Here is a 25006-nt window from a genome sequence, read left to right as displayed (position 1 = left end):
GGGACAAAAAAAAAATCTGTGATTCCTTTTGCCAGTAGAAAGCAAGTTGTGGGGCAGGTTTGAAGTTGTGAGTTTCACAGCATCAAGTCCACAACCTGAAGGCTTTATGTTCCTTTGTTGCCCCACAGACACCAGTACAGCAACTGGTGGCAATGTCTAGCCACATAGACCATAGAACCTCATCTGGACAGATGGACAGATCCATTTTTAGAAAGGTCATTGTAGGCAATTGTGACCTCACGTTGTCGGAGGATCTATAGGAATGAATTTGCTCCTGGGTTCCCCAAAGGTGGGCTCACATGATACAACTGCAGAGTTTTTTTATGGGGTCTCTTAGAGATTAGCTCCTAGTAGGGGATGAATAGAAATATTTCCATCAATTCAAATAAGCTTATTAGCATATCAACCCCCACCGATTTTTTCTTTTGTTTTTATATTATGTCTTTTCATGAATACAGTATAAAATCCTAACTCAAAAAATTCAGTTGTTTAAGAGCCCCCTTTTTTTGTTGTTACAGCAAATTGGCTTTTATGTTAAGAGAATCTGTCAGCTGAGTAATCACGTATGATCCCAAAGGGACACAGAGAACAGATACTGTATACACTGCTATTTTTAGGAAAAGATGGAAGACTCACATTTTCTGCAGCACCTCTTCCTAACTGTTTTCTAACCCTGCACCCAAATGTGGCTGCAGAAGAATTAAAGCTGAAAGCCCTTGTGTTCTTTATTGTACAATGATTCTTGTTGCCCTGATGTGCAAAGCACTTTCGTATCTGCAGGAACAGATTAGAATACAGAGAAAGGAGAAAGAGAGATGTAAGTGATCAATGAGCGTGAGTTTGGTTTTCCTTGTGACCTTCCTTAAGCTCACCCTTATTCAGCTGCTAATGTTCATAATTATGGCCATTTCAACTTTGGGAAATGCAAAGAATCATTGTAAGAATCAGTGAAAAAGGTAGTCCAGCAAACATTTTTATTGGGCAAGGCTTATACTCAAAATGTGGGAAATGAAATTATTTTGTTACTATGGTTTCTAATATATTGTGGGAAACATAGATTTTAAAACAACAATCAAGTATTCCAGCACTGACAGTTGCGATTCCAGACTTTGGCGAGTAGAACTGTTCTTTACTTTAGGCATCACATTAGCTAATTTTAGATCATGTGTCCTTCTTGCCATTGAAATTGGGTAGCTTATAAGCATTCACCAGAGAATTCTTGGTGGCTCATGTAAGAAGTCAATACAGGAAGAGGCAGATGTTGAGGGTACAGCTTAACTAAAACTTAAGTAACGACTAAGTGGAGTCAGGATTACCAATTAACCTCAGAATTCACACAGAAAGAGGTACCAGGGGTGACTTGGGAGGAGGGAACCTTTTTCCTCCACCATTTGACTGTGTGTTTTAAAGGGACAGGTGACAACTTTAGAGAATGGTTTTACTTAAGAGTCTGCCTTTGAAAGGCAGATCAAATGCATGGAATCAAGAGAAATATGTGCCTTTCACTTTTTAAAAGGACATGGCTCAACACCTCCCCTTCCCAGCTCCCTGCATCCCACTGTTTCCTTGCCTCAGAGGATGCGAGGAATTTCCTCCCTGCCCTAAGCAGGGTGGGCGGCTGTTCTCTGCGCCTCCTTATGCAGGCTTACTTTGAACAGGAAGTCTGTGACCTCTGTTTTGATCTCTTTGCCAGAGTCTCTCTTTTTACATGGAAAAAATGTAAGGAGTCATAATGTATTAGCTTTAAGTTCATGAGGATACCCCGTGACCTCAACCAGCTGCACTCACACATGCCTCAAATCCCACCCCGGATCCAGCACAGAGCTGTGGGGAAGTAGGAAAAACTGGCTTCCCAGGCTGGTTACAGTTTCAATCCGTGTCTCTGCAGCAGAAGTACTGCCTGTTGAGCTCGTGTTCTGGATGGGGACGCTGGGGCCCACCACAGAGCAGCAAAAAGATGAAAGACCGTTCCTAGGGCTTCCTTTTCCAATGCTTCTGGCAAGCTTAAAGAAATAAAGATCCAGTAAAGTTCACTGCCCCTTCTGTGGTCTTCGCTTGAAGCAGGTCATCTTTAACATGAGGTGTAGCCGAAATTGATCTTTCGGATTTGTTTAGGGTTCTAAAATGCGGAGGCTAGTGTTTAATTTGTACCTGGCAGGCGTTCACTGAGCTTCTCCAGTGTGCCACACCCCCTGCTCGGTATCAGGGAAACGAGGAGAGAGGGTAGAGAGGAGGAGGAGGGTGGTAGTAATGGCTCCCGTTCACTGGGAGCTTGGCGTTGGACCAAGAGCTCTGCACAGATTGTTTTTATTTAGTTCTCCAGTAAAACCTATGAAAAACGTATGTATAATTGCATCTATCCTACAGATTTAAAAATAAATAAATAAATAACTGGCCAAGTCCCAAAGTTCTTAAATGGCAGAGCCAAAGTTTGAACTCAGGCAGTTCTAACTCCAAAAGCCTGATCTCATAACCATCATGGTTTATTGCCTTTTAAAATAAAACAGTATTGGCCTCAAAGAGCTCCTTTCCTTTCATTTCCCCAGAGATGATCTTCCCCAGTTTCTTTGATCCAATTTCCAGGTCTCTTACATAGAGAGAAATGTGGCATTTTCACAACCTCTTCATCATAAGTTGCTCCGTGGTTTTGTCATCATAAGACTAAGGACCAGATTGCAAGTTGGCAGCTTCCTTATGGTCCCAGATTTTTAGGGCTTGAGGGCATTAGGATGTGTTTTTGATAACATGTTCCTGAGGACAGTCGTTATTGTTGGAAGGACAATATTGTAGAGCTTATAGAAAACTGAGGTTTTGAGTCCGACCTTTGCAGCCATCTTTGTGTCCTGTACTCCCGCAATCCCACCCTCACCGCAGAGGGACCAGAGGGAGCTGTGTTGGGCAGCTGCCAGCTTCTCGACTTGCCAGTGAAGGTCCTGATGCTAATAATGACATCAGTACCACATTTATCCTTCCTTGAGCATCTATTATGAGCCAGTCCCTGAACTAGATCTTCTATAATCTTTATCATAACCACTCTATAGATGAGAATACTGAGGATAGCAGTTGACAGTTCTCTCGGTTCCACAATGGGTAGAGCCAGAATTGGAACCCAGGTCTAACTTCCTGTACTTCCATGCCCTTCATCAGTACTCGTTCTGAGCGTCAGACACATGCGCACACGCACACGATGACTATTACTCCTCTGGGTGGCCTCCCTCCTGTCCTGAATTCTGCACTGTGGACAACTACCATCTACCTTTCTTATTAAATTTACCCTTTCACATTTTTTTTATAGCAATATTCTAACACTATCAAAAATCAAAGGGAGGGCTAAGTAAAAAAGTGGAACTACATTCACCACAATTTGAAAAATTTGGTGACATAATCTTGAGTATGCTAAATCTCCATTGACTTAATTTAATTTTTCTGTCTGGTTCTAGGATCAAGCATTTAACTTTTTCATTTCTAATGTTTATGAGAAACATATAATATTTACTTATAATCCTTTTCACCAAAGAATTTTTTTTTAAAACGTTATCATCTCTGCAGCTGTTTTCCTACCTGTACCCCATTCTGAGTTAATGGTACCTTCTGATTTTATTTTGTGGTAGATTTCGCAAAATCTGGCATAAATTCAGAGAAAGTAGACTTCAGCACTATGGTACAACTTTCCTTCACTCTGGTGCTAGAGCTGTGTTAGAGAAAATATTTAGCTAAATTTAGGGGAGGGGTGGAGATAACTCTCAGTATCCCCTTTGTGATTACTTTCTTTCAAGCCAGAGAAAACACTTTACTCAGATTAAAAAGTAACTACTGCCGGATTTCTAACAACATGCCCAACTCTCTAAGAGAACTATGTGTCTCTTTTCCCCTTTCACCTTTCTTTCCCTCCCACAGAATTAAAAATGAAATGGATATATGGGAGGAATCATCATATATTAAAGAAAAGTGGGAGAGCCCTTGCTTTCAAAGGATATTTTAAAAAATTTAAAAATGAGTGAAAGCTGTGAAATGGTTTCTTTGTTGGTTATTCTTTTGGTCAGTTTATACAGGGGAATGGGAATAAGTACATTCTAAAGGAAGTAAAGGCATGTGTCAGAACTCAAGTGGCTTGAATGTGATGTGCTCACCTCTTTGTGGTGATGGTGGGGTATTACAGCGCACATGCCTTCCCCAACACTTCTACTGTCCCTCCTACCCCCTTAACAGTCAACATCAATTATTTTTTTCTGAGTTCAAGATCAAATTACCTATGTTACAATTATTGTTTTTTTCTAGAAAGAATGTGGGATGTTTTATGTAAATAAATATATGTATTACATATAAATTTAATAATTCCTGTAGCTAGCCGGTAACAATGGAGATTGTCATGACATATTTTGAATTTACTAATTTCCAGTAGTGGCCAAAGGGTTTCAGGTACAGAACGTTTTAGGTCATTCCCAGGGTAGACATAGAAATTATATTTCATTTAATACATGTAATAGTTCTTTAAAAATTACTCTGAAGTCATACTGTTTCCTGCCTACAAAGCCTCCTTTATGTAGATTTGGTAAGATTGAACTTAATTGATTGTGGTTTTTGAAAACCAAAATTACTTGAACTTCTTTTCAAAATCCAAGCTTGAGAACCTTTTGTTGTTCAAACAGAAGACTTCCCAGAAACAGAATCAACCTTGAGTTGCTTAGTTTCTACAGTACTAAGGACATTTTAAAAGTCTAGGAACAGATAAAACTTAAGGAACATTGAATTGGAACTTCCCATTGCTAAAACACTTTGTATTATTGTAAAAAGACTCTTGCTAATTAGTGCATAAAAATGTATTAATTCACTTTTTAAAGATGAGTATTACTACATGTGTGTAATTAATTGCTTCCGTATGCTCGATGCTCCTTTCAAGCAGGGTTCTCATTAGTTAGTCCTCTTAATATTCCTGAGAGGAAGAAAGGGGACAGCCGTTTGATGTTTGCTTAATTGAAAGAGGCATTTATACACCAAGCTGATAGATGATTTGGCAAAAATTATTAAGAAAAAATCAACAGGCTGTTGGAAAGGAACTTGGTCTCAGGAGTGAAGCAACTGTCTACCTTTCTATCTCACAGTTCATGCAAACATCTGGTTTACATAATCATTCCTTTTAAGGGGAAAGGGAAACAAATTTTTTTCCCCGTTAAAAAAATTATTTCTGAGGTTATACATGCTTATTGTTAAAAAAAAAAATGCCAACAGGCATCAAATGAAAGTTGAAAATCTCCCTCTACTTATTTCTAGTGTAGAGTTTAGAAGTTTATCAATGATAAACTAATTAGAGTTCACTATATTATTATGTTGTATCTTTTAGTTTCAAATTTGGTCTTTATTTAAACTATTCTTCTTCATTACTGTTTTTATTATTTTTTTTAACCTTTCTCCATTTTTCTTTCTTCCTAGTTTATTCCCATGCCTGTTCTCTATGGCGTGTTCCTGTATATGGGGGTAGCATCCCTTAATGGTGTGCAGGTGAGTTTTCCATAGCAATCTAAGTATAGTTGTGTTCTTTTCTAATAGTGGGAGTAGTCCAGTAACAGATCTTTGATGAAAAGTGCTACTCATTAACTGCTGAGTTTTTAGAATGTGTGTATTTACAGTAAACAAAGTGGTGGTTGCCAAAAGGGAGGTGGGGGGGGATGGATGAAATCCAGAAAGGGGATTAAGAATGTACTTAACCATGATGAGCATTGAGAAGTATATAGAATTGTTGAATCATTACATTATATACTGAAAAGAATATAGCACTGTAAGATTTATGGATAGATAGATAGATAGATAGAGAAAATGCATTTGTTTTCTACTTTCTCTGCCATACATCTGCTTCTTACTTCTGGCTTAATTAAAAAAAATTAATTTGTGCTAACAAATGTTACCACAGGTACCCGTTCTTGAAATCAGCTGTTAAAACCGGTCATTTAATTAGGGAAATGAGAGAGCTGTGATCTCTCTTCCTCTCTCCTTCCTCCCTTGCTTCCTTCCTTCATCTCAAGAAGGAAATCAAACTCTTTGGGGTTCTTCTCAAGGCACTGTTTATCCCTCTGCCCTTAAACCATACTAAGAACAGGCTCTTATTTGATTCACTTTTCACATGGCTGAGATCAATGATCAAAAGTTTTGCACCAATAAAAGAGTAAAGTCAATGTGGTTTAGTGCTACCCTTGTCCAAAACTTCAGCTATTCACAATTTGGGTAGAACTGGCCCCCTTTTAAAAAAAAAAAATCATTAGGGAAAACTTTGTAAGGGACTTTGTCTTTCAATTGAGGTTTAATTTAATTGGCACCAGGAGACTGGAAGTACTTCTGCTGCTTTCTGGCACCTTGTTAATTGTAGCCTTATTTAGCACTTACTAATGTTTTAATGGGAAAAGACTGCATGTTTTGTGAACATCATAAGAATTTATTTAAACCCCTTCATAATAGTCCTTGCTTTCATTTATTGAATTTAGATTAATTTCGTTTTAGAGTCAGATAGAGCTGGGCAGGTGGCCAGGCCCCCAAAAGCAGAAAAGGCTGTTTTATTTTCCCCTTGTTTAGGTCCCCTCTGGGTAGAGTTCTTCGCCATTGGGATATTTGTCACAAAATACAAGATGGGGCTTCATAGATTGGACTAGATGGATGTGAATGGATTTTTGTTGTTGTTGTTCTTATGAAACTTTGGGCAAGAACAAGTATATTAAAAAATACTTTGTTTTTACCTGGTTTTGTAAATATTCTTTTTTCCCCTAAATGGAAAAATATGAAACTAATATGGTTTCCAAATTAATAGTTTTTTGGGGGGGGGCGCTTAAATAGGTCAGTCTAGATCAGAAGTTTGATTTTTATGCGTTCTAGATGTTTAACCAATGGTTGGAGCTCAATACATGTTTATTAAATTAAATAGAAGGCAAAAAAATCAGCAATTTCATAATGTTGGAGAAAAAAGTCCTTTGCTAAAGGCACAGCCAGTGGATTCCTGAATTCGGCAATGCTGTTGTCCTTCTTCCCTTTGTCTTTTGACACTCCCTCTTTTAGACCTTTTGGTAAGATTTCACTTAGCAATGAAATTTTGTAACCCAGTCTTTATAAACAGCAAGGCCTGCTCTGGTCAAAAATAGGCCTAGATAGAGAAAGAAAGTTTGTTACATAGGAAATAGCTTCCGAGAAGCTCGTCTGTGATAGTCTAGTTTACTTGGACGCTTCTCCCTTTCCTCCAGAAAGAAAGCAGAGATGCTATGTTGGAGTCCTAATACATAATAATTCAATTCAGCAGCTATTTAGTGAATATCTTTCGTTTGCGAGATCCTCTGATAGGTCCCAAAAAATCGTCCTTCTCATCATTATCCATGGAGACTCAGCAGTTAATCCCTGAAGCACGGTACCTGTCACAGAGGTGCTCAGCGGCCAGCATAGGACCTGTTTCCACACAATACAGACCACCTCTCCTGGATTCCAATGTCTAGTTGTTGACCCTCTGAAACTCACTATCGTAGTCATATGGCTTTTCTTTGAAAAGAAATGGTAATGAATTGCTGACTTATTATTTAAGTTATGCTATCAATAAATAATGTGGAATTTGTGAAAATAGCAGTGCATTCCCATTTTCAAGTTAGATACTTCCTTTATACTCTTGAAACATCCCTGAAATGTCTACCATGCACAGTAGCACCTCTTCTTTCAGACAAGGTGACTGAGGCAGAGTGAGATACATGAGTGAGGCATCTTCCTTCATGACAAAAATAGTCACGAGATTCTCTCTCCAGAGACTCAGATAGTAAAAATAGAAAGTAAGAGATGAGCATCTAGAATTTATATTTGGCTTTGTGACTTTATTCTTTGGTGGCCACTTTGTCTCTTATATCTGCATAACATTCCTGCAGAGGAACAGTATTGGAAATCCCCTAGCATGCCTTACTGTGCTGGACTGAATTTCTGAATTCCCTGACCAGAGTCCTCTGAAAAGGACACTGCTTGCCTAAAATTATAGAAGAGATAAATCACTAGTTGTTAGGTAGGTGTTGTGGAAATGACTCTGTGTACCAGCTCTTCAAGTAATACAATTGTATCCTTGTCTGCTTTCCTCCCCAGTTCATGGATCGTCTGAAGCTGCTGCTGATGCCCCTAAAGCACCAGCCAGACTTTATCTACCTGCGCCACGTCCCCCTGCGCAGAGTCCACCTGTTCACCTTCCTGCAGGTGCTGTGTCTAGCTCTGCTCTGGATCCTCAAGTCCACCGTGGCTGCTATCATCTTTCCAGTCATGGTAGGGATTCCTGAACCTCCCCATGAAGTCAGAGCAACAGCATTAGTTGTTGTCATAGAGAAGACCCACCTGTCTTTTCCGTGTGGCTCTCATTTTTTCCCAGCCTTGGCAAATAGTTTTGATTTGATCAGGTGTGACTTAAGGTTCCTATGTCTGTGGTCATCTACCCTGGACTTTACTGGCAAACTCAGCTGAGTTCAGTTACTGACACTGGTTTCTCCGGGTCAGGGAACCTCCCTGAGCTACCATGAACTAGTTGCTAAAATGGGCATGGCTCTCGTGCTGTCGTTCTGAGAGACGATGATAAACACTAAGTCTATAGCACGATGTCTGACCTCCAGTAGACACCAGTGCACATGAGTTATTTTTAAAATACTGTACAATAGACCCAATCTAAATTACAAGTATAGCACATTTCAGTCCAAATAATAAGAAAATAAATTTGTCAACTTCGGAGAGGTCCCAGTGAATTAGAAGAAATGGAGTGAAAAATGAGGTTTTTGAAGTTCTTGCTAAGCATAAGTAAGGGTAAGTCTGTGCTCTCAGTCCTTGCCATGAACTTGATGAGAAGCAAAGTAAAATAACTAACATTGCACTTGGAATTACAAGTGAAAGAAAGAAAAAGGGAAAATGCTAGCTCTACATTTGACTTCATTATTAAATTTTATACTTTATAATAATTTCCCATTTCTTGCAAGAAAATGCACATGCATATACTTGAAGCAAGTCACCAAGTAAGCCTCAGGTCTGATCTGTCTCTCTCACAGCTTTGGAAACAGAATTCTCATTCACAGACATATTTTATTTAATTTATTTTTTTAATAAAAATCCTCTTACTCTTAGCCAGGGTTATTTTTTATCTTATGTCTATTTGTTGTTTGTGATTTTTTTTTTTTTTCTCCAAGGAATCAGGAAAAAAAATGCTATAAAATACTAGTGATATTTGTAGAGTCATATTTTTTCATGATGGTCCCTTATACCCCCCCTTTTTTCTTGAACTCTATTAGCTCACTGGAAAACAATAATAAGAACAAAGACTTATTTGTCAAATGACTCCCATTTGACTATTGGTATAGTCTACCTGTTAGTTTTGCTAAAGACAGGAAAACAAACTTAGACCTGGATAAATTTGAAATATGTCCAGTAAATCACTTACTGCTTATGCTAAGTAATATAAAAAAAATACATTCCCTTTATAGAGTATTTTTTAATCTTTCTAGAGCTTTTATTTGACCACAAATCAATAATGTAATATCAGTGGGCCAGATGTTGTTAATTTCCCTAGGAGATGAAGAAACAGATGTAGAGCATGACGTGGATAAACACAACTGTTGAATCTGAGACCGTGTCATGGCTCTCCTATCCCAGGGCACACTAATTTTACTCTTGAGCAAAGGCATCTTTAATGTACCTTTAGAAGTTACTGTTCAAGAGAAACTGTAGAATCAAAGACATATATTTTAAGGATACTGATTTTAGAGGCAGACAGCTGGGGCCCTTTGTTGTATTTTTTCCTTACCTGGCTTTGTCATCTTGGATGACATATTTATGTCTCCAAGCCTCAGTTTCCTCAGTTGTAAGATGGAGATTATAATATCTACTTTTTGAGTTTGTGGTGGAATAAATGAGAAAATCCTGCCCAAGAGTTTAGCTCAGCCTTAGGCACACTGTAAGTTGTCAGGTCATAGTAGTGATTGAAGCTGCCCCATAGATTAAATGGTTTGAGCATATTTAAGGATTACCTCCATTATTAGCACTTTGAAAATGTAGTATGCTGTATGTTGTACAGGTTTTCTTGATTTTCAAAAATCTCTGTAATGTTTTAATTTTGAATAATTAGAAATCATAATACAGGCTTTTTTTTCTCTTTATACTTTCATTTTATTAAAAATCTGACATGGAAGAAAATGATTTTAAAAAATAACCCTTTTTTTTTGAATTATTAATTTTTTATTTTTTATAAACATATATTTTTATCCCCAGGGGTACAGGTCTGTGAATCACCAGGTTTACACACTTCACCAAAGCACTCACCAAAGCACATACCCTCCCCAATGTCCATAATCCCACCCCCTTCTCCCAAACCCCCTCCCCCCACATGTAATCATACACATCAGTGCATGAAGTACGTTTTACTTAAGACTTTTATGACCCAACATCCCCCGTAAAGAAAACATTTATGGTCCACGTGATATAAATCCATATAAGCAAGATGAGTTCTATCAAATTCTAGCCTTATGCAAGATAGTTTTCTACTGCCTTTGATAGGGTAATATCAGTGCTCACCGTGACTTCATCTGACATGGTTTCTTTCATACTTTCTATATTTATCCTTTCAGATCTTGGCACTTGTAGCTGTCAGAAAAGGCATGGACTACCTCTTCTCCCAACATGACCTCAGCTTCCTCGATGATGTCATTCCAGAAAAGGACAAGAAAAAGAAGGAAGATGAGAAGAAAAAGAAAAAGAAGAAGGGAAGTCTCGACAGTGACAATGATGATGTAAGGGACTTTCCAAAATTCCAAAGTAAAGCTAAAGAAATAAATGTGTAAAAAATATATGTATATACATACATATATACAAATATATATACACATACATATATATGTGAAATATATAATTGTATATATATTATATATGGTGTGTGTGTGCGTGTGTGTGTGTGTGTGTGTGTGTGTGTATATATATATATATATATATATATATATATATAAAATCCTTTATGTGAGATATATGGCTGAATTCCAAGAATTCAGGATGTTCACCTGGTTGTGTTACATATCAGTCTTCACTTCCCTTTGCCCTTTATTTTCTTTCCTTAGTTTTGTGTATTTTCTGAAGTATTTTTGTATAATTTCTGAAGTCCTTCTGTAGCCATTACACAAATAGCAATGAAATGACTTCCAAAGAAAACCTCATCACATCTAAAGAACTCCAGTCTCCCTTCTCATAGATAGAAAGGAAATTTGCTTCATGATGCTCTAAAATGTATTTGTTTTGCTCTTGATAATCCAGATTTAAATATGAATTAATAACTCAGTTTTGTGTAATTTCAAGCCTAATGTGGACAAACACCTGTGACCTCCGCTCCGGTGGGCTGTGGGTCCGCTTGCGTGGGCTCTCAGCCCCGGTTCTCTTCTAGTGTACTCCTCCTCACATTGAACTTTGACCTGATTTAAGATGATCTCTCTGTAACCCTTCAATGAAAAGCAAAGGGAATTGGAGCTTAGGGTCTTTCTACATAATTATAGTAGGTAATTTGTAGTCGAGACAAGATGATCCCCCTGCAATTGGGTGGTTAAACTGAGAAATAAAATTATTGCCCCCTTTTTTTTCCTTGAGGAAACCATTTCACAGGTGCTCCAATAGGGGTCTGTAATCAGTACTAGGGGAACAGCTGGGATTATTTCTCTCTCTCTCTCTCTCTCTCTCTCTCTCTCTCTCTCACACACACACACACACACACACACACACGAATACATACAATTATTCCAGTAGCCTTCTGAAAGGACTGCCACAATGACATTTTCTGTGTGCAGACTTGTTCTGGATTTCACGCAGTGCGGTATCCCCATTCCAATTGCAACCTGGTGTACAGTTCTAAAGTGGGAGTAGAGTTACGTTTTGGTATCTGTACGTGATCATTTTGATTGATCGTGCATACTTGTCCTGACTTGCCATAACAGCTCTTTATAGTATCTGATTTTGTTCCTATTTTACAGGAGAAAATTTAGACTGAGAAATGTGAAGTCATTTTTCTAAGTGTACGCAGTCATAATGGCAAAGCCAAAACTCCAATCCAGGCCTGTCTGGTTATTTCCAGCTGGTCTGGCTGTCTGATTGTATTCTTTGTGGAGAATTTAGAAATAGTACAGTGAAGGAAGGCAACAGACAAAATTGGATTTCAGATAAATTGATCCAATAAAAAAAGGCTAAATATATGAGGCCCATTTAGCTGAAGAGAAAAAGAGTCCAAGGGAGCTTTTGTGATTGTCACCATCCATCTTCAGTGAGAACAGGTGTATAGATTTTCTGTTTCCAGTGATGACGGTAAAAGAGATTGCATTTAAACTGCAGTACAGATTAGGGTGCGGTGTTAAAAAGAAGGATATGTTTACACATTGAATAGAAATCAGAATTCGAAATTAATTTCTAGACCACTCAAGACAAAAAAGAAAAAAGGAATGCTTGAAATACTGACATAATTAAAGTAATATTTCATCTTGAATTTTCAAAACAAGTATGCCAGTGTATGTACACCGATACCAAACTTAAAATTTACTACATATTACTAGCATATGAACTGATATTATAGAATCATCATCTCTAATAGTTTTTAAGAAAAAAATAAAATACTGACTTTTGAGATGCTTTAACTTTGTTTCTGTGGTGTCAAAAGTTGGATTAGATGAGCTCTGGAGTTCTTCTAATTCTTTGTTTCAGTTTCTAGTAAATTGTATTTTATTTAAACAGTTCTATTATGTTGTTAATGATATTTCTCATTTCCAGCTTTGTATTTCCAACAGATTTCTTGAAGATAACGTGTGATACTTGTTCCTTTTCTTTTCCTCTTTCTCTTCTACCCCCAGTCCCTGCTAGAAAACAACAAGCGCATAGATTTGTCCTAGTGAACTCACCCAGGCAATTTAGAGTACATGTGTGTAAGAAGTTCTCTGAGCTCATTATTTGGGGCTCTCCTAGTATTCACCTGGTAATCAGGGGTGCTGGGGTCCATGGATAAAGAGAGCCACACAGGGGCATGGCGGTTACAGAACTTTCATGAGTAGAACTTTCATGAAAATTATGGCTTGCCAATATTTTAAGCCACTCCATCATTTTTGGATCTGGCTGGTAAGCTATGAATTAAGGGTTGGCTTCCAACCTGTTCATCTATAAATGCTAGTATTGGGGGAAACACTTGAAATACTGTGATTAAAACTTGTCCTTCCTGACATTCTCATAAAGATACATGCATGTGGAGTCTTCATTTTTTGTGTGTGTCAATTCAAGTGTAATATCTTAGTCCTTTAAAATCATATTGTGGGGGCACCTGGGTGGCTCAGAGGGTTAAGCCTCTGCCTTCAGCTCAGGTCATGGTCCCAGGATCCTGGGATCGAGCCCCACATCAGGCTCTCTGCTCTGTGGGGATCCTGCTTCCTCCTCTCTCTCTCTCTCTCTCCCTGCCTCTCCACCTACTTGAGATCTCTGTCTGTCCAATAAAATAAAAAAATCATATTGTGGCTTATTACCCTCTTTATATTCACCTTAAAGGAATTTTCAGTGTATATAGTACTCTACAAAGGTTTATTTTTTCTTCGACCTCTGGTTCTTTTTTTCCCCCCTCCCAATATTTCTGCTAACGGGCATCTCTTTGGTACTTCCAGTTAAGGGATGGATTTCATCTTTTCGGTCCAAACATAGAGTTGTATTCAATATAATGAATTCTTTAAAAAAGGAAGGTGGTAATCCTGTGAAAATCTGTTATAAGTTTTGGCTCTGGTGACCTGTTTTTTTCAAACAGACCCATGAATAGCTGCCAGATTTTATCATTTTATTTCCATTGTGATTTACCTGATGATCATAAGTACTTTCCTTTTATTTTCTCACATTTTGATAAACGTTCAAATATTTTTGGTATAAGCAAATTCAAATGAACATTTGACTCAAAAATAGTTTTGATGGATTATTAGAGTAGAAGGGAAAGGTTCATTTTCAACTCTCTATCGGGGTTCCTTGGTAGTGAATGTCAGTCTTCTACCTGTCTTGGAAGGAAAGTCTTGGACGTGGAATCATAAAGCATAAACAAAACAAAAATTTCAAGACCATGTTCTAGTTGAGGGTGTTTCCTAAATTTAATCTTTCACGTTGAGATTAGTTACTTTACCCTACAACAAAGCCATCAGTATTTGCTGATTGTGGATCCAGCTTATTGGAAAGCTTTATAATTGTTTTAATTTGTAGTGATCCCTTTTTGGTGTGGTTCTAGTTTTAATTGACTTTATCCCATTAACTCAGAAGAGAGGAAAGCAAACCTGAAGAATATTGGGTAGAATTTGAAAAGTTTGCAAGTAAAAATGATCATATCAAAGTCTTTTCCCCTTAGACGATGTAAATGCTAATATGGTAGGTTTGATCAATACTGGGAGATAGGGAGGGCTGTATAGTAAAAATGCTCTAAAAACTATTGTAAATTTCTTTCACAGTCTGACTGCCCATACTCAGAAAAAGTTCCAAGTATTAAAATTCCAATGGACATCATGGAACAGCAACCTTTCCTAAGTGATAGCAAACCTTCCGACAGTGAGTAGAACTAACCTCTTGCTTATCTGCTCAAATATGATTTGCGCTTGCAGAGAGAAAACCTTAGAATTATCATTTATATTAACTTTCCCTCTATTTTCTTTTCTGGTTTTTTTTTCTATGTGAAGATTTCCATGTAATTACTATAAAACTTCATTTTTACATTCCTTGAGCCTCACTTTTCTTTCTTTTATCCATAACCTTTTAAGTTTTTGTTTGGTAGTTTTTTTTTCTTTTTTTCTTTTTTTTTATTTATATATTTTTTTTATTTTTTATATCAAAAGAAATGTTTGGTAGTTTTTTGCTCTGATCCAAATTATCACCAGTTTCTTTCAATTGCTAAACTTGTAACTGTGTTTTTAATTGATTTTTCATTTTGCCTGCTGATATGTAGAATTACAGCTTACAGTACTACATCACTGTCTGTTACTGTTTGTCTTCCTTAGGCTTTAGCCAATGACCAAATGAGTTCAAGAGAGAAAATTGCATCATGAGTCTCTAAATGATCATTGAATCAGTTGTTCCTACTGAGCATTTGGGATAATTGTTATTTTCAATTAAATTAGCAATCAATCATAAAATATTATTATAACTTTTTAGGTATCAATTATAAGATATATGCAGTTTCTTCCTAATTTCCTTATTCCTTTTCTGCTATTTTAGAAATGCCTTTTTAAGTGGACTGGTCTTTTGGGGTAATAGCTTAGTGACTAAAGTGTAATGGTTTCTGACATACCATCTTTTCTTCTGTAATTGAGGTAATAGACCATGTGAAAAAGCGGAAAACCCCTATAGTAACATTAGTGAATATCTCAAGCTTTTCTAGGAGCACATAGCAATTGCTTCCAAACTACTTTCACTTTGGGTTCTCACTTGAAGAAAATACCTTCTTTTAGACCCAGATGCTGTGATTCAAAGTCGACTGATATGTTATGGGGAAAAAAGATAGTTGAGACACTTTTATTTTCATTTGACAATGCCAGTGCAACTTCAGCAAGAGGTTACCACGAGAAGTTGGAAATGAATGGTTTATGAAAAATAGGTATATTAGTTATCTGTTGCTATGGAGCAAATTACCACAAAATTTAGCAGCTTAGAACAACAAACAAGTACTTTCTTACATAGTTCCTGACATTCAGGAATGTAGGAGCAGAGGATTTAGGTGGTTCTATGTCCGGGTCTCTGGTGAGATTGCAGGCAAGCTTTCGGCTGGGGCCAAGCTTGAAGACAACAGGAACTGGGATCTGCTTCTAAACTCAGGCAGAAGGCAACTGGGAGGAAGTTTCAGTTCCTTGGCCCATGGGCACCTCCGTGGGGCTGCCCGTCATGTAGTTGCCCCCAGTGCCAGTGAGAGCAGAGAGAAAAACCAAGGCAGAAACTGCACTTTTTGATAACTGAATCTCAGAAGTGACCTGCCATCCCTTCTACCATGTTCTGTTGGTCTCAGGCAGACCAACCCTGGTACAGTGTGGGGGGGACTTACACAAGGACGTGAATACCAGGAAGCGCAGGGAGCAGCGGGGGTTCGTCCTGGAGGCTGGCTGCCACACTGGGTTTAAAGAGCCTCAGCTTTGGTGTTCAGGCCATAAACCCATAACTTGTAACTGAGGCTAATTTCTTTTCAGTCCTATCCACGGGATTTAGTTAATATTTCTTTTCTGAATTCAAGCTCCTCAAACCATATCCTGGCTTCATTTTTCATATTATTAATGCTAGAGAATTAATAGCAAAATGAAACTGAGAAAGGGACATGGCACATATGTCTTCTGTTGGCATCATGACCTGGTATAACTCTTCTAAGTAACGTTTAAAGGCTGCTTCAAAAGTAAAAAATTTTTAAAAAAAGCACCACCAGCTAGAACTTGAGGCTCCTGGAAAAAAGTTTATGGCAAATTGATTATTTAGTGCTAGTTGTTATTCATCTCCTCAAAAACCCATCAGGAGGATATATGGAAAATGGGTATCATATTAGAAATTTACTTAAGCAAAATATCTTTGATCATTCTAACTGAAATTATTTCTAATGTATTAATCTTTTATAATCCATGAAAGAACAAAATTGATAGTAGAGGTGCAGGATAATGAAATTCCTCACAGTCTGTTTCTCCCCCATGAATAACAGCAGGACAAAACTGAGGATGCTGAAAATGAAAGGAAATCCAAGGGCAAAGACCTAAGACATTAAGTAGATGCTCTAAAATTGATTGGCCTCCAACCCCTTCATGGAGGAAAACAACAGTGGTCCGTCCCAGCATACCTAGGGGAAATGAAATAAACAGATTGTTATCTTGGTCACATAACTTCGTTTCTCAGCTCAATATGATGTCTCTGGAAATTGTCTAGGGGTGCCTGTGTGGCTCAGTTGGTTGAGCATCTGACTCTCGATTTCGGATCAGGTCATGATTCCATGGTCGTGAGATCAAGCCCAGCTCCACGCCCAGCGGGGTGTCTGTCTCTCTCCTTCTGCTCCTACCCTTGCTCACGCATGCACACTCTCTCTCACGGTCTTTCTCTCTCAAATAAATAAAATCTTAAAAAGAAAAAAAAAAAGAAAAAGAAAAAAGAAATTGCCTAAACTTGCTTTCTCTTTCCAATTGTCATGCATGAATTTTTATGAAGATTTTTATTTTTACTCGAATTTTATACGTTAGCAAAGAGTACTGTTCACAATTTAAAGAAATTTTTCTTTTCCAGGAGAAAGATCACCAACATTCCTTGAACGCCACACATCATGCTGATAAAATTCCTTTCCTTCAGTCACTCGGTATGCCAAGGTAAAGGACAAGTCCGTGTTTTATGTTGTTCTGTGGGATGATTGCCCCACAGAAATGTAGTCCACGGCAGATTATTGGCTGAACGCCTTGTTTTCCTTCCTGTCCATAAGCTATCTTGAATCAATTACTCAATCCCCGAACCTCGCCCCAGCTTTTATGTAGGAAGTATCCTAAGAGATCTACTATCCTTAAAAGTAATGGAAACACTCACTATCGTCATGGTAAAGCCCAGGACCAATGTTTGCTTTTATCATTTTCATATCATCTCTGATTTAAGGGATAGCTGCCATTTTCTGGCAGCTCTCCCGTAGTTTTCTTCCCCAGTCTTAACACGGCTCTAGACATTTCAGATCCTCCTTGATTTTCCAAAAAGCAAAAGCTCAGAACATTTTCTTCATGTAGGTCTCTTTGTCCTTTGATTTCTGACAGTATCACCCAGCTGGCAGTCCTCCTTCTCGATTTTTGTGTTTTTTTTGTTTTGTTTTGTTTTGTTTTTAATCTAGGTGTGAATGCTTATGAAATTTTCTACTTGAATCTCTTGACTCTTGTACCTTCATCCCATTTAAAAATGTTTGCTTTGAACACAGAGAGAGTAGATAAGTAAAGAGGACAGAGGACACGTTCTGCTTCTGCACAATGCACATACATTTGACAAACGATAAAGGGAATCTGATTTACTTACTATTTCTTTTCTCTTTTCTCTCTCTCTCTCTCTTTTTTTTTTTTTTCCTCTAGTCCTCCTAGAACTCCAGTAAAAGTTGTGCCTCAAATTAGGATAGAACTTGAGCCTGAAGACAATGATTATTTCTGGAGGAGCAAGGGAACAGAAACTACATTGTAACCTGTTTGTCTTTCTTAAAACCGACAGTTTTTGTTGTTAATGTTCTTGGGTTTTGTCTAGTTGTTTATTTTTTAATTTTTGTTTTGTTTTGGTTTTTGGTCATTGGCCAAATAATATAGCACTCACTCTGCTTCCCTCTTGCATAGGTAAAATCAAGACAATAGTTCACCGTTCCTTAAAAACATCTGAAGACTCCCCTTTTCTTTTCATATTTTCAGATGTGTCCTCTGACAACCAGATTCCTTTGTCACTCAAGACACGCACAGACCCTGTCCTTTCCCTTTATTAAGCAGAGGGCAAAAGCATTAACGATTTTGTAACACCTTTGATTAAAATATTGAAGGAACTTACAACTTTAGCTTTGGAGCTGTGCTTACTGGCTTGTGTGCCTGTCTGGTAGAAGAAACCCTGACCTCCAGGCAGAGTCCTTCCTTGCTTTTAGAGCTCTCCAGGACTGGAAAAAAAAGTGCTGCTATATGCTAACTTGCTCTTGCTTGTCAGCCCTAATCTTAGAGTTATCAAAAGAAGAAAAACTCAAGGTACTTTACTCCCTGTAGAGAACTATTGCCATCATTGTAGCAAGTGCTGGAATATCCCTTTTTCCTATGCAACTTTTTTTAACCCTTTAATGAACTTATCTGTTGAGTACATTGAAGAATATTTTCTTCGTAGATTTTGTTGTTTAAATTATGGGGCCTAACCTGCAACTTATTTTTTGTCAATTTTTTAAACTTTTTTTTAATTACTGTAAAAAAAATGAATTTTTTCCTGCAGCAGGAAACATAGTTTTGAGTAGTTCTACCTCTTATTTGTAGCTGCCAGGCTTTCTGTAAAAATTGTATTGTATATAATGTGATTTTTACACACACATACACACACAAATACACAATCTCTAAGGTAAGCCAGAGGGCTGGATCAGATTAAAAACACCATGTTTCTTAGCATCCATTTTTCCCTTTCTTTAAAAGAAACTTACTGTTCTATGAAGAGATTGGGGGAGAAGGGAGAAGCTCTTATGTAATGGGCATAACTGACGTTTTGGTAATAGTAATATCTGGGCATAGATGCTGATTGTATTACCATGTCAATGTCCTATGCAGTATTTTTAGACATTGTTTTCATTTTGAAATATTTGTGTGTTTGTGTACATACTCTGTGTGTGGCTGGTGCACATATGTGCAAAGTTGGGGAGACAGAGTGAAGGTAGGGGATGGGCAAAATTATCCAGCCTCTTGTGTCACTTTTCATAAAACCCAAACCACATGTGAAAAATTCATCAGAGGTCTAAGAGACTTACTATTATGCAAATGAGGGTAAATATAATTTTATTGCTGGATAACATCATTGATCCAAGAGCTCATATTTATAATACAAAATCCATTGGAATATTAATAGATAATTTACTTATCTGTACAGTGTTTATGGGATTGCAGACAGATCTGCACACACACACACACACATTTTAAAATGCTTGCACATGTTTTTATGATGGAAAGGCAATTATTCTTCATGAGTAGGACATTTAGATATATGTGTATGTGTGTGTATGTACATGTATTTCAAAGTATCATATTGAAAATTAGAAAAAAGAAAATTAGGACTTTATTAACCAAATTTAGCATGTAATTTAAATGTAATATTTTAATAGACATTATGTATTGTGAATCTGCATTAAGAATAACACTTTAAACATTAAATTCATAATTTTGGACTCATCATATTTGTGATCCATCTAAATTAAATATATATAACTAAAACAGATTGTTGGAGGAGTACCAGAAGCAGGATGAAACCATGTATTTTGGTTTCGTAATATGCACATAGTGACTCCCATTCACTCTCTCATATTAATTAAATTATAATTGTGTCCCCTTAAAATTTTGATTATAAAACTTTAGTACCCTGAATTGTCGCTTACTTTTATAGTATCTGATAATCTTAAAACTTTATCCAAATTAGACATAAATGACCTGTAATTTTTTCATTAAAATGGAAACAGCAAATTACATGTTATTTGTTAAAACCTTACATGCCAAGTTCTGGCATCAGATTTATATTTAGAGCTATTCTTTAAATGATTATATCATCTAGTTCTTTCATTACTGCAGTATAAAATTATAAGAAGCTTTTCCTTTTTCTTTACCAAGGGAAGCATCAATATAATGTCTAAGAGCCATGCATAAGTTTAGCCTGACCTATGATCTTGTTAAATTAAAGACACTTTTGTTCACATTTATAAAGGCCCTGGATGTAATACTTTATTTTTCTGATCATGAATCAAGTATTTGAGGATTTCTGCCTCTCTCCATCTCTTTCAAAGAACTCCTGAAGCAACTTAACTCAATATTTAAGCCTTTGAGTAGATCTAAAGGCTATCTGCACCTCCACTTACGATCTATATTCTGTGACCAAAGGTTGAAATTCATGATATGAATGCAGAACAGTACCTTCCATTTGCTCAAAGTAGCAGTTAATAGCAAACCCTTTCAATATTTTGGAACCCAGAGAAGCTTTTAAAAAATCATTACTTTCAGAGGAGTAGGAGTAGTTACCAAATAAGCACGCAAAACCCGCAGTCCATCCAGAACCATCAGATCATCTGTATTTTAACTGAATTTACTCATTTTCTGAGAACTAACCAGACTGTGGGATAGTTTTATTTCTATGTAAACTGCACACACAGAATATAGTACAATGAGGAATTTCTTTTCCTGATGTGAATATGGAGACATGAAATACTTGAGCTGTTAGGAGTACAAGACTAAGGGTACACTCCCAGGATATCAAGCAGAAGTCCTGTGATTGTACAGACTTACTGTTGAAGAGATCACTGGGCCAAGAGTTGGCCTTATCAAAGGACATAAAGGCCTCTGGTTTTGCATTTGAAAGAAAAATCTCTTGGAGACACTGTTTTCCTTGATAAAGATCACTCTTTTCTACTGTGTGAGACAAGGGCCTGGAATCTGAACTATTTTCTGTGCCATAGGCTGTAGTGTTCCTGCCTCTTCTTCCAGTTAAGCAGTGGAGTGGGGGTGGGAGATGGAGGCTTCAAGATGTACAAAAATAAAAAACAAACCCCTCTCTGATCAGACCCTTACCACAGAAAATGGGGGGTAGGATGAAGTAATTATTTGCTCTTAGTAATTCAGTTTGGGTATATGTTATGCACATGCACCAACACACACAGAGTCAATCTTTTATCAGCTATATATTGCTGTTCAATACAGAGAACGATTGTCTTCCGAGTTTTTTTTTTTTTTTTTAACTGTGTTAAAGTACTTGAAATGTATTGACTGCTGACTATCCTTTAAAAACAAAATGAAACCATTTGAGCTGTATTACAGAGGTTGACATTGTTCAGGGATGGGACAAAGCTTTCTTCAATTCTTTTCCTACCACTTAATGATTTTGGTGCAGGAACTTGAGATTTTCTTATTTATTCCATGATAATTTCACATCTACTCTTCACAGCATGAATATAAAGCCCAGTGGCACCAAACGGCTGAATACAATCAAATGATACTTTATAACACTTTGCTGACCAATGGGCCTTGGGAGTTTTCAGACGATGATTTCATTGAGTTTCATTGCAGCTTGAAATAAAAAAGTTTTATGATATACGCCAACCAGTCAAGTTGTGTTTTGACCGGAAATTTGGATATGACCTATTTCTTAGCTCATTTCTCTGTGCTCTATGGGTACATAAAATAATCCTGAATTCTGTTTCCCAGGCAGATAATTGCAACTCAGGGCTAAAGTCATCCAGTGAAACTTTTAGAGCCAGAAGTTAACTTTGTCCCAGTCCTACAATGTGAAAAGAGTGAATAGTTGCCTCTTTTTAGCCATTTTCATGGCTGGTACATATCTGTACACCTTACTTTTCAGAATCAATACGCACTTTCAGATATTCTTATTTTTATTCTCTTAAGTCTTTATTAACTTTGGAGAAATGATGCATCTTTTTATTTTAAATGAAGTAGATCAACATGGTGGAACAAAATGATAAAGAACAGAAAACATTTCAATATATTACTAATGATTTTTTTCCAATATAAAACCTAAATTCCTATAACATTATAGTATTTTACAGTTTTATGAAGCTTTCTATTGTGACTTTTATGGAATTAAGAGATGAAGAAGATGAGATATTTTAGCATTTATATTTTTCAAAATTAAATGTATACTTAAAATAAAGTAACTTTATGCATTTATGAGTGTCAAGTGCTTCTGTTCAACCCTTCAAATAATTATCAAGTGCCTGTTATTTTACTTTTTGGGTATTACCAGCAATACAAAGATTTGTGGAAGTTAGAGTCCCTAACTGGCCTCAGATGACTTTTTAAAATTCGAGATAGGAGGATAAAATGTGTCCAAATGATATAAAATAAGACATAGTAAGAATTGTCTATATAAGTATTAATGAAGTAGAATAATGCAAGGGTTCAAAGCAAAAAAAAAAAAAAAGTCCAGCTAAGAGCAATGGAGCCAGTGGTATGATTGACTAATGAATGGATAAAGCAAAGTCAGTATTTCTTTATGATGGAATATCACTTAGGCTTCAAAAAATTGAAATCTTTCCATTTGCAATGACATGAATGGAGTTAGAGAACAGTATGCTAAGTGAAGTAAGTCAGTCAGAGGAAGACAAATACCTTATGGGCTCACTCACATGTGAAATTTAAGAAAGAAAACAGATGAACATATGGGAAGGGGGAAAAGAAAAAAAGGAGCGAGAGAAACAAACCATAAGAGACTCTTAATGACAGAGGAAAAATAGGGTTGATGGAGGAAGGTTGGTAGGGGTGGACTAGTTGGGTGGTGGGTATTAGAGAACACTTGTGATGAGCACTGGGTGTTGTATATAAGTGATGAGCCACTGATCTCCACTCCAGAAACTGATATTGCACTGTATGTTAAATAAAATTTAACTTAAAAAAAGAAAAAGTTGAATGGCTAAAAAGGATGCGACATTCTCTTTAGCCATTCATCTTTTTATATATATATATATATATATATATATATATATAAAGATGAATGGATGAATATATATATATATTCATCCATTCATCTTTTTCCCATTCATCTTTTTATTTTCATCTTTTATATATTTAATCTTTTATATTCATCTTTATATTCATATTTATATATTTCATATATTTTTCATGTATATATTATCTATATCTATATTTATAAATTTATAAATATATCTATATATAAATATAGATATATATAAAAATATAGATATATAGATATAATATAGAATATTACTCAGCCATCAAAAAGAATGAAATCTTGCCATTTGCAATGACATGGATGGAGCTAGAGTATTATGCTAAACTAAATAGAGAAAGACAAATACCATATGATTTCACTCATATGTGGAATTTAAGAAACAAAACAGATGAAACATATGAGGGGGGGAAAAGAGAGAGTGGGAAACAAACCATAAGAGACTCTTAACAATTGAGCAAACTGAGGGAGGAGGGTGGGAGGTGCATAGGGGATGAGCTAGACGGGTGATAGGTATTAAGAAGACACTTGTGATGAGCACAGGGTATTGTATGTAAATGATAAATCACTGAATTCTACTTCTGAAACCAACATTACACTGTATGTTAACTAACTAGAATTTAAATAATTTTTTTTTTTTTTAAAAAGCAATGGAATGGTTTCATTGAAAAAGTAGTGTGGTTGCCCTTTTAGGATTTTGTTCTCTCATTCATCTGTCTTTTTCTGCACAAAATGAGAAGGTGGAAAAACTCACTTCAAAAAGAGAATATGAGGCAGTACTGAATGCTAGAGACCTAATCAATATGGACATTAGTAAGTGTCAGAACCAGAGCTTAGAATGTTGGTTATAAAGATGCTAATGGGGCTTGAGAAAAGCATAGAAGATAGTAGAGAATCCCTTTCTGGAGAAATAAAAGAACTAAAATCTAACCAAGTTGAAATAAAAAAAGCTATGAGGTGCAATAAAAAAATGGAAGCCCTTACTGTTAGGATAAATGAGGCAGAAGAGAGAATTAGTGATAGAGAAAATCAAATGATGGATAATAAAGAAGCTGAGCAAAAGAGAGACAAATAATTGCTGGACTAGGAGAGGAAAATTTGATAGATAAATGATGCCATAAGACAAAGCAATAGTAGAATAATTGGGATCCAAGAAGAATGAAGAGAGGGGAAGAAGGTATATTGGAACAAATTATAGCAGAGAACTGCCCTAATTGAGGAAGGAAACAGCCATCAAAACCCAGGAGGTACAAAGAACCCACCTCAAAATCAATAAAAATAGGTCCACACCCCATCATCTAAGAGTAAAACTTAAAAGTCTCAGAGATAAAGAGAAAATCCTGAAAGCAGCTTGGGACAAAGGTCTGTAATCTACAATGGTAGAAATATTAGATTGAGAGCACACTTATCCACAGAGACCTAGCAGGCCAGAAAGATATATTCAGAGCACTAAACGAGAAAAATATGCAGCCAAGAATACTATATCCAGCTATGCTGTCATTGAAAATAGAAAGAGAAATAAAAACCTTCTAGGACAAACAAAAACTAAAATAATTTTCCAACACCAAACCATCCCTACAGGAAATATTGAAAGGGGTCCTCTAAGCAAACAGAGAGCCTACAAGTAACAGACCAGAAAGGAACAGAGACAATATACAGTAGCAGTCACCTTACAGGCAGTACAATGGCACTAAATTAATATCTTTCAATAGTTACCCTGAGCATAAATGGGCTAAATACCCCAATCAAAAGACACAAGGTATCAGAATGGATAAGAAAAACAAGATGCATTGATATGTTGTCTGCAATAAAC

General features: G+C 36.6%; 1 protein-coding gene across 5 annotated transcripts in view; it reads left to right on the top strand.

The window, feature by feature from the left end:
* SLC4A4 (solute carrier family 4 member 4) overlaps positions 1-25006 on the top strand; it is a 386600-nt gene that overhangs the window by 333069 nt on the left and 28525 nt on the right. For 2 of the 5 annotated variants that reach the window (XM_059159567.1, XM_059159531.1), the window contains exons 21-25: positions 5431-5499; positions 8095-8268; positions 10608-10769; positions 17263-17342; positions 18078-22392. In XM_059159567.1, coding sequence (XP_059015550.1) covers positions 5431-5499; positions 8095-8268; positions 10608-10769; positions 17263-17342; positions 18078-18183 — 591 coding nt within the window. In that variant the 3' untranslated portion in view covers positions 18184-22392. Of the gene's footprint in view, positions 1-5430; positions 5500-8094; positions 8269-10607; positions 10770-14471; positions 14569-17262; positions 17343-18077; positions 22393-25006 lie in introns of those variants that run through there. The other 3 variants (XM_059159540.1, XM_059159548.1, XM_059159558.1) reach the window with 3 other exon arrangements.

The sequence above is a fragment of the Mustela lutreola genome, chromosome 1 (genome assembly GCF_030435805.1).
Source record: "Mustela lutreola isolate mMusLut2 chromosome 1, mMusLut2.pri, whole genome shotgun sequence".
Taxonomy (NCBI): domain Eukaryota; kingdom Metazoa; phylum Chordata; class Mammalia; order Carnivora; family Mustelidae; genus Mustela; species Mustela lutreola.
The sequence above is the reverse complement of the archived record's forward strand: the minus strand, read 5'-3'. Positions and strand labels throughout refer to the sequence as shown.